This window comes from Hippichthys cyanospilos, chromosome 1, assembly GCF_059441005.1.
Source record: "Hippichthys cyanospilos isolate Australia breed blue-spotted pipefish chromosome 1, RoL_Hcya_1.0, whole genome shotgun sequence".
NCBI classification, from domain to species: domain Eukaryota; kingdom Metazoa; phylum Chordata; class Actinopteri; order Syngnathiformes; family Syngnathidae; genus Hippichthys; species Hippichthys cyanospilos.
The window spans coordinates 16,824,852-16,834,267 of record NC_142369.1 but is presented as its reverse complement, the minus strand read 5'-3'; the positions used below and the strand labels follow the sequence as shown (position 1 = coordinate 16,834,267).

At 40.9% G+C, this 9,416-nt stretch overlaps 2 protein-coding genes across 5 annotated transcripts; one reads left to right on the top strand and one right to left on the bottom strand.

Annotated features, from left to right (window-relative positions):
* Window positions 1-2,237: 2,237 nt before the first annotated feature.
* On the bottom strand, window positions 2,238-5,995 carry wdr54 (WD repeat domain 54). 2 transcript variants are annotated; one of them, XM_088430538.1, is made up of 9 exons: window positions 5,399-5,990; window positions 4,723-4,785; window positions 4,571-4,637; window positions 4,208-4,264; window positions 3,802-3,929; window positions 3,543-3,643; window positions 2,994-3,156; window positions 2,843-2,917; window positions 2,238-2,763 (listed from the first exon to the last, which is right to left on the bottom strand). In XM_088430538.1, the coding sequence occupies exons 1-9, from the start codon at window positions 5,621-5,623 to the stop codon at window positions 2,632-2,634; spliced, it is 1,011 nt and encodes a 336-aa protein (XP_088286664.1). In that variant the 5' UTR covers window positions 5,624-5,990; the 3' UTR covers window positions 2,238-2,631. The 2 variants fall into 2 exon arrangements, with proteins under 2 accessions (XP_088286664.1, XP_088286673.1); XM_088430547.1 differs by lacking the exon at window positions 3,543-3,643 and having other exon boundaries at window positions 4,208-4,284; window positions 5,399-5,995.
* Window positions 5,379-8,953, top strand: c20h2orf81 (chromosome 20 C2orf81 homolog). Of its 3 annotated transcripts, none has more exons than XM_088430510.1 (4): window positions 5,379-6,097; window positions 6,780-7,036; window positions 7,609-7,815; window positions 8,081-8,953. In XM_088430510.1, the coding sequence occupies exons 2-4, from the start codon at window positions 6,809-6,811 to the stop codon at window positions 8,903-8,905; spliced, it is 1,260 nt and encodes a 419-aa protein (XP_088286636.1). In that variant the 5' UTR covers window positions 5,379-6,097; window positions 6,780-6,808; the 3' UTR covers window positions 8,906-8,953. The 3 variants fall into 3 exon arrangements, with proteins under 3 accessions (XP_088286636.1, XP_088286652.1, XP_088286645.1); XM_088430526.1 differs by having other exon boundaries at window positions 5,379-6,101; XM_088430519.1 differs by having other exon boundaries at window positions 5,379-6,672.
* The last annotated feature ends 463 nt before the right edge of the window (window positions 8,954-9,416 follow it).

Here is a 9,416-nt window from a genome sequence, read left to right as displayed (position 1 = left end):
TTTAGGACCTAAAAGTAGAAAAAAACGTGTACTAATAAAGACCGCTTTTGCCTGTTCAGACTATTGGCCGAAAACAGCTGCTGTGCCCAGTAAATGGTTAAGTGAGAAAAAAAACAGTTGAACAAATACCCCCTCCCAATTATGGAGTCATTTGTAATGTTTTTTTGTAGGTTTGTGTATGTCACTGTACAATGAATACATTAGTAAATTCTATGGCACATTGACATTCATTACAGGTTCTGTAACAAGCGTCGTCAAATATTGCTCAGCCTGTAACATCACTTGTATAGTCACATAGTAAATAAAGAAAGTAACAAAGCCTTCTTAGTTCATGGTTTGTCAGGTTAAAGTCCTGTCCAATTTTCAAAAGAAACACACAGCTGCGCCTCTGTTTTTATCAGTGAGCTGGTCCATCTATGGCAGCAGACTGACGGGGGCTTTAGGCACTTCATCCCTCATGGTGAGGCTCTATCCCAGTAGGCTTAGCCATTCAGGCCCAGCTGCCGCCATGAGCGTGGACAGCCATGGGATAAACTGCTCACTCTTCACCATGGTAATCAAGTTGTTAAACTTCACAAGAATGCATGCATCCACCACACTTTCGCTCTGGTCCTCATCTTAATTCAGCTGCTAGTGTTTTTGTATAGCATGAGGCCAATGCAGCGCTACCTCCAAGCTGACAATCTTTACTGAGCCATCGCTTATTTCTCTGTATTTTGACTTTCCGCAGAAGAAATAATGGGAACTACAAATCGTTTTGTGTAGGGTCAAAAGATTACTTTCAAAAATTCTGTTAGAAAATTGTTAATTGTGTGGTAGTAAAACGTAAATAAATAAACAAAAAAGTGTACTCACCATGATCTTTAGATGCAGTGCCAATCATCTGCTTTTGCTTGGAAGACAAATCTCTTCACATACATACTGTGTATTATTATGATTGCTATTTTCAGATGTAACCTGGAAGTAATCTTGGTTTATAATGACCTCGTGATATCGAACCCAAACGACGTATTCAGCAAAAATAAAGGGATTTGTTTAATAGTCCTCCTCATTTGGAAGGAATGAGTATAAGCAAAGTACCAAGTGCATACAAACGTTCACTGCGCTTCATGTTCTAATCTCTCCTTTTTATGTGCTCAGCTGGAACAGCCAAGAGTCAACAAGTATTGCAGAAGTGGCCCCAGGCTTGAGAAAAGGACCAGGGTGTCACGCAGTGTTATTGACTGATCCAATGAAGACTAAATGCTGATGTTTATTTCTGCCTTTCTGAGAAAGGTGACATCACCGTTCACTACTTTAAAGCCTGTTTGACAAGGTCAATTCACTCATTGCTCCATCAATCCATCTTTTTCAGCTATCTGCCTATGTGTGTTGTACTGTTCAGGAAAGTTATGTAACATCAGCGTCTGTGTCATTGGGGACCTCATTTTAGCCATCAGTTCTCCTGCTGAGCCTGCCTACCCCCGCCCCCTAACCAACACACACCAGCTGACTGGGAGGTGTAACAAAACATGACCTACTAAAATGTATCGACGCCGTTAGAACTCGTGACGTTTGTGTGGCTCCTACCGGGGCACATGCCCCCCTTACATGTGGCCCTGCCATCGGCATCGACCCTCGTCAGCTGGCACCTCGCAAACCTAAGTTACATAACATGCCATGAATGTGTGGCTTTAAAACAAGTCTTGTCACTTGATGTTATGTGATCAGTGTTGACTTCAAACCAGAAAAAAAATGGCCACAGCTCTGGGATTTAGTTTAGCCGCAGACCAGCAAACAGCATACAATTCCTCACTGACCTGATTCTTCTTATCTTTTCACATTAAGGTGGATGGATTATGGTGATACTGCATCGCATGATATAAGCAAAAAATAAACTTCAAGCGAGGACTACAAGAGACCATTATCAGCTATCAATAATAGCCCTCTCCTTACTTGTGTAAAATCTCTCTGTGAAAAGATGTTTTACCTGTAAATGTAGTAAAGTGGAAGATATAATTAATTAATCACTACCTTTAGAAAAGATGACAAAAAGCATTAGCGGTTAAAGAGTGTGGAAACCCTCGATATGGGTGTGCTCACTGTAAAGCAGTATTATTAGGTTTAAGTAAAAACGTATACAACTAACGTCCAGTTTTTAGTTATCACTTTTCAGGGTGTTTTCCTTTGAGAATCGTGAAAAGCTATGAAAAGCAAAAAGTATCCAAGCCTTTTCAATTAAATTTGGGGGAAAAAAATCCCACAACATACTGAAGTTTATTCAGCAACTTTGAGATGATTGTTTTCAGTCCGTTAACAAATTCCACACTATCCTCTGGTGCACTTTCTCTGCAATACATACATACAGTATATTTTTAACTAATATTTGATTATTAAGCTAACATTTATACACAGGTAAACATTAGCCATTTAAAATATCTACAGACTTTAATTAAATAGCAGTTGTCTTCAATAAGCAAACACACATCTGAAAACACGCAAAAGGCCTAACATAAAAATGATGCAACTGGACATCAATTGCCCTTCCAGAATCTCTGACTTTCTATGTCTTCTACATCTGGATCACATTGCGGAAATACTGTATGACATCACTTTGACATCCGCATACTCAGCCAAGATATAGGTGATGTCCTATGTCTGCGTGTAGCGTATAATTTCATTGAGGTCATATCCTGTGACGGCAAAGGCGAAGCCATCTCCGTCGCAGAACTTGGCGCCACAGATTTGTGTGTCTGTCACACACTCATTGTGTAGATGGGCAACCTGAAATGGATGCATTTATGGAGAGAAAGTGGAAATAAATGAGAAAATATGACACGTGTTAGGTTTTTGGAGGGCTTACTTCTACACTGTTGCTTTCTGGGGTTACTGTCAGGTGCCACACCCTAACAAAAGAGTCTTCAGCAGCAGACAGGAGCTGATGGGTACAAGCCACATTTAAATCACAAATATCAAGTTTTACAAACGAATGAATACTGCTTTCCTGAACTCACGAGGCCAGAAAAAGGAGCAATATCCAGGGAGTAGATCCATCGGGCATGAGCATTGACCTCTGCGTGTAGAATTCCGGTCACGGCCTCGTAGAGACGAATCTGACCTGTTCCATAACCTGCCACCACTGTACCTTTCCACAGCTTCACAGATGAGCAGCTCATACTGACAAGAAGAATGAGAATCATTGCAGGGAGGAAACAAAAAGCGGCAATTAAATTAGAGGAGTGAGTGATAAGGGAGAGAAGACAGAGGAAAGAAACAGATCAGGTAATGATGCAAAACAACGATGGACACAGGATGAGGAGAGGACGATGTAGGAAAGGTAACAAATTATATGTTACCTTTTAAGTGAACGTACTTTATCGCACCACTGATTTATAAATGCTCCATAAAAGGTGTAAAAAAAATCACCAATGCGAACAAAACTGTTTGCACAACATAGTTCTAAAATTTAATCGATGGATGAAGTGAGTCCGCTGTATTTCCCACAACGGCAAATGAGGAGGCAACTAGTGACTACTAGATAGAAAAGTACATTGAATTCTCACTCAAATCCACCAATCTTATTGAGGAGTTGAAACTCTTCTCCAGACTTCCACACACACAAGGTGCCGCCATCATCAGCACTGACCAGGTCAGCGATGCACTCCTAAGGGAAGGCAGACAGCCATGCAAGAGAAGGACTGACTGACTGACTGACTGACTGATAGATAGATATTGTTAACATTTGTTAAGGCACTTGTACATAGAAAGATGCATTATTAAAGTATCAGTTCTGCTGACCTTCAGCCATCATAACAATAATACCTGGCTGCCTGAACATTCTGGAGCCAAGTCAGTGATGGGCTCCTTGTGCTCCTCCAGTACCTCAGACAAGGTGATATTACTGCCTTTATTGGGAATATCAAATACCAGGATTCCACAAGAGGACAGACCTGGAATGACAAGGTGAGAAGAGACCATAGCATTTCATCCATCCATTTATTCATTGCCTATAACGTTTGTTCACAGGAGGATCGTCGGCACGCCTGAGGCTATCCTGGTTGGCTTTGGGAGCGAAGTGGCATACATATCCCAAACTGCTGGTGAATCACAGGGCCCGTATTTGTGGCATGAAAAGATGCCAAAATAAAATCCAATGGGCTGAGAATTAGCTTTGTATTGTAATTTAAAATATTGTTAGCTCAAAAGAAATGTTTCAATCTCTACTTACCCACACAAATGTAATTCTCCCACACAGCAGCAACCCCCCGAGCAAAGACAGCCTGAGCTGAGAACAAAAGACACATACTGTACATGTATCACATATATGAGAGATCCAACAATTTTCTTAACCGTTTGTTTTCACCAGGGTTGCGTGCATGCTGGAGCTTATCCCAGCTGTCTTTGGGCAGTAGGCAGGGTAAACCCTGAACTGATTGCCAGCCAGTCGCAAGGCACACAGGGACAAATGACAATTTGAACTCACAAACATACCTAAAGGCAATTTGCAGTGTCTGAAATCTTATATTGGATCAAATTACATGTAACTGATAAAGTGTCTGATAATAAGTAAGTTTTTGTAGTGCAATGTTACCTGTTAGTGTTTCAGGAGTATCTAGTGCGTGCCAATACACCATGATGGAGCCATCTGATTCATACATCTTGAAAGGAAAACACACAGTTGATGTTATACGATGTGACAAACGTTTAATTCAAGTCTATTATATCTATTCAATAATGTCTCACCTGAATGCCTTTCTGTGAAGTCACTACCAGCAAATCACGAGAGGGCAAAACACAAAATGCAGCCTATTGCAAGAAATGTTGTTTAATATGCAGTACAAAGATAATGCTCATTTTGAGACAAAAAGGGGTAAGAGTAAGAGTCCATATTGATCATTCCATCTGGAATTGGAGGACATTATTTTTTCTCTGGGCTTCCTGTGTGGAGTTAGCATGTTCTTCCTGTGTGGAGTTTGCATGTTCTCCCCAAGCCGGCGTGGGATCTCTCCGGACATTCCGGCTTCCTCCCACACTCCAAAAACCATCATGCATGGTATGTGTATCGGATTCACTAAATTGTCCTTAGGTGTGATTGGGTGTGTGAATGGTTGTTCGTCTCAGTGGGCCCTGCAATTGGCTGGCAACCAGCTCAGCGTGTCACACACCTACTGCCCGAAGTCAGTTGGGATATATGGATGATGATGATAATAATAATAATAATAATAATAATAATAATAATAATAATAATAATAATAATAATTCGAATGCAGTTGATTGTTGAGCTGGACAAGCAAAATATGTGGTTAGTTTCCTATTTTTCCTGAAAAACATAAAATAAATGTTCAAATAAATAGTCTGTTTTCTTACAAGGATTGCCTAGGTTGTCCTCCAATTCTGGAATGATGCACAAAAGACTGACCTGCATGATGAGCGACGGACTAGTCGCGACATTGGGCTCCTTCGACTGCAGTTGACGGTGGGAGTAACTGAGGCCGTCCCACGACTCGCTGACCATGTTGACCACATTGGCGTGGACCACCGTGAAGTAGGTGAGGCGCCGCGGGGCGAGACGCAGCACGCTCAGGTTGTTGTACAACGCCGACGCGCTGTTCTTAATCTGGATGTTCTTATCTTTATGATACATCGAAGGGTTTGATTCGGGGTCACTTACAGGTCTGAAAATATGTCAACAGAAATGAGCCCCCTTTTCAAGTAGAATGGACCGTTTCTTGCAAAAGTCATTGCATTGAGCCTGATACTTAGCATTAGCAGCTATGCTAACTTGGTAACTGTTAGGAAGCCACTCGCCGCTAAGCAGTGAAATAATTAAAAAAATAACACGGTCGTTGTATTTTAAAACTTCAATGCGATCGCTTGCGAGCTATGCAACATTTATCGCCCCCTGTTTTTAACAATTAAGTTTATTTGAAGCAAGAGCTTATAGCAATAAAATTCCCTTGGCGTCTACCGCAGCCATAGAGACAAATGTGTGACGTCCAAACCACGTGCTCCGCTGCTAGGCAACGGATGTCTACACCCGGAAGTGGATACAAAAAGTCGAAAAACGCTTATATGGAGTAAAAACTGCAATCTCAAGACAAACGCGAGCCGAGGAATTGTAAGTACGTTTGTCAATGTTTTTGAGTAAAAAAACGGTGTAAATGATAAAATGATCTGCCACACGGAAACGATAGGTGTTACCGATCTTCTAATTGGAACTACATGACATTTTAAACTCGGTTAGTTCATTTTTCGAGACACAAAAAGTTAGGCTCAAGTCCGCTACGAATTACTAACACAGGCTGTACGACATACTTTCAATTTAATTATGCCGATAATACATATCTTATACAACAGTACATCATAAAAGAATATATACACGGTTATATGTGTCATTAAAATGTTAATATATCGAAAAACTGTCGACAACTAATCCTAAACCACAGAATGCAAAACCCACGAGTCACGCAACAGGCATTGCACTTTTAAAAATTGCCACAAGAGAGTGCTACCGTTTCCCTTATGACTTCCACAACAGCGTGGAATGCTTATAGGCAAAAGGACTGATATTTCGTTCGTCTCCACAACTGCCCAAGTACATGGCAACGATTATTCACACTTATTTCTCATTGTTTACACACACATCGCCGCTATAAAGTCTACGTATACAAACAAGTACAATATATATTTTAGGTAATTATATGTGTTTGGTATTTGTGATGTCATGCAGTTTTTTGCGATATGAACTTTTTCTACTTAATGTTGAACAGTGTTTCTGATGCTTTGCTTCTTTAATGTAGCTTAAACATAGTAATCAAACACTACCAAGATGTCCAAAGCCAAAGCCCAAGCCGACAAGGGGAAGGCGCCTGCTCGAGTCTCCCCACCACCAGCCCATGAGCCAGAAGAGGAAGACATTATCCCTGGATGTCTGACTCAGAGCCAATGGCTGGAAATGTTGGCGCAAGAGGAGGCAGAGGATGTAGTTGGGGAAATAATGACTGATCTAATGTCTAATGTTATGGATGGCTGTTACAATGTCCATATTCAAAGAGAGGTAAAGCATGCATCTATTTATCCATTTTGTCCTTATTAGGCTCATTGATAAGATGGTGCCTATCCCAGCTGACTTTAGCCAAGAGGCAGGAACTGATCGCCACTTGCCAGCCAGTTGCAGGGCACACGTTAAAAAAACAACAACCTTTTACTTACATCCGTAATTATACACAACTTAGAGCAGGGGTCACCAACCTTTTTGAAACCGAGAGTTACGTCTTTAGTACCGAGTAATTCGAAGGGCTACCAGTTTATGTGAAGACCCTGATCATATTATTGATTTCTCACAATAATTAGGAAACAGCTGTAGTAAATATGTAAATCAAGAGTAATAGGTAATGTGCATGTCTCATATGCATACAGTAATCATTAGTAAAATTCCCTAAAACATCACAATGTTCTATCACTTGTGAAGTATTTGCATAACAGGTCTGTAGGCTACTCATTCGGAGGCTACCCTTTGCCCGCGGGCACTATTTTGGTGACCCCTGATTTACTCTTTACTTAACCTTACCTGCCTTTTTTCGGGGACGCCTGAGGATCAGAGTTCAAATAGATGTTTTTTCTCCCCAGCTATCATCGTTTGCTGCATATTGGGCCAAGGATTACTTCATACAGACTGTGGAGCAGAAACTCATGTGCCGAGATAAATGGGAAGATGCAATGGAGTTGTCTGCAACAGAAGATTCAGAACCAATACCAGTCATTCCCGATGTCTGGGCTGAAGGATGTTTTCCTGTTATACATGGAGCACCTCCATCTTTACCTACGTCGCAAAAGGTTCCATTTTCGTCCTTTCTAGAAGTTTCTTCTTGTAATACAGCAAAGCCAAAGAAGTTGAAAGACAACTAACATATTTTTAAATTTTAAATAACTAGTATCAGTGAATTTCGTGTGTGCTTGCGCGTATGCCTGTGCATGCTTGCATGCATGTGGGTCTGTGCATGCGTGTGTGTGTATACATGCGTGAATGTGTATGCGCTGAAAACTAGATGTTTCGCAGTTTTAACTTGTCCTTTATGATTGTCACACTTTCTATACACAGATCAACCAGGAAGCTTGTGATGACTTTGAACTGGCACATCCTGAAGAAAACCAACAAAATGTTCCCACACCACAAACTAGCGTGCCTACCGTGCAATCTGAAGAGAAACTAAGTCCCATCAGGCATGTCGGTGACAATATTTGCCAAGAACCAGATCCATGCCCCAATCGAAATGTTTCCACCAAGAAAAAAAAACAAAAAGGTTCCTTGCCTCCAAAGCTTGCCCGAAGTACTGTCTTGCCACCTGTGTCATGTGGAGGAGAAAAACTGGAAATAAAGGGTGAAAATCAAGTCCCTTCTAGCTCCAAACCTATAACTTCATCATCACAACATCTAAAGGAGTACCAAATTATACGTAAACTTGATCATTCCTCCTTGCCTAAACACTGGATCACTCCAGAGTATGAGATCGACAAATACACAAAATCTAGCATCAAAAAATCTGGTGGACAATCCAGACTATCACCTGTGCCAAGTAATCAGCAGACTGGTATGATGGTCACGTCGTGGAGTCCTACGAACAGAGAACATTCCGGGAGGTTGTCTCCCATTAAGGACGAAACGACAATGGCTAGGGCTTTGAGGATGGACACCATAGATTTGGCCAAAGGTGTTTCTGCGATGGAACCCCTGAGAACACAAATGAGCCCACTGCTATTCAAATCGCAAGCTCAGTCTGCCAAACTGAGGCCGATAAACAGTGAGTCTGTAAAAACACATTTCCCTGTGGATCAGTTGACAACAAAAATTCAACCTCAGATTACACACTTGTTGCACCATGACAAATTTAAGTTTAAGAACAAATCACACATAAATACAAAATGATTTGTTCCGTTTTTAAAGAAATAAATTCACCTCTATGTTCAAGCCAAATGGACTATAGTGACTTCTGTTGTAGGGGTATACGTTTTTTTTTTTAAATCAAAGTCTTTTTAAAACCAAAATATGCACTTATTCTTTTGAAATTGAGGAACTTAGAGTTTATGCACGTATCATTTTAAAGGGGAGGCGGGGTGGGGTGGGGGCACCAAAGGGGGGGAAAAAGATTTGGACACACTCAGAAAAATCTGAAATGAACCACTGGTTTACCTATCTTAGATTTGGAAGCAAATGCAAATAAATGCACCTGCTGAGTTTATATAAATCCGTCAAATTAATATGCTAAACTATACGACTAAATGACTTTAAATATGAATAGACAGAACGTTCTTACTAATATGAAACAGAAAAAGGTTCTTTTCGTACGATATTGTACACTACTGTATTTTGATGTGACGTTACAACCTAGCTTGAGAAGCCACCCGGAAGCATACCAGAGCCGGACCAATCATCAGTC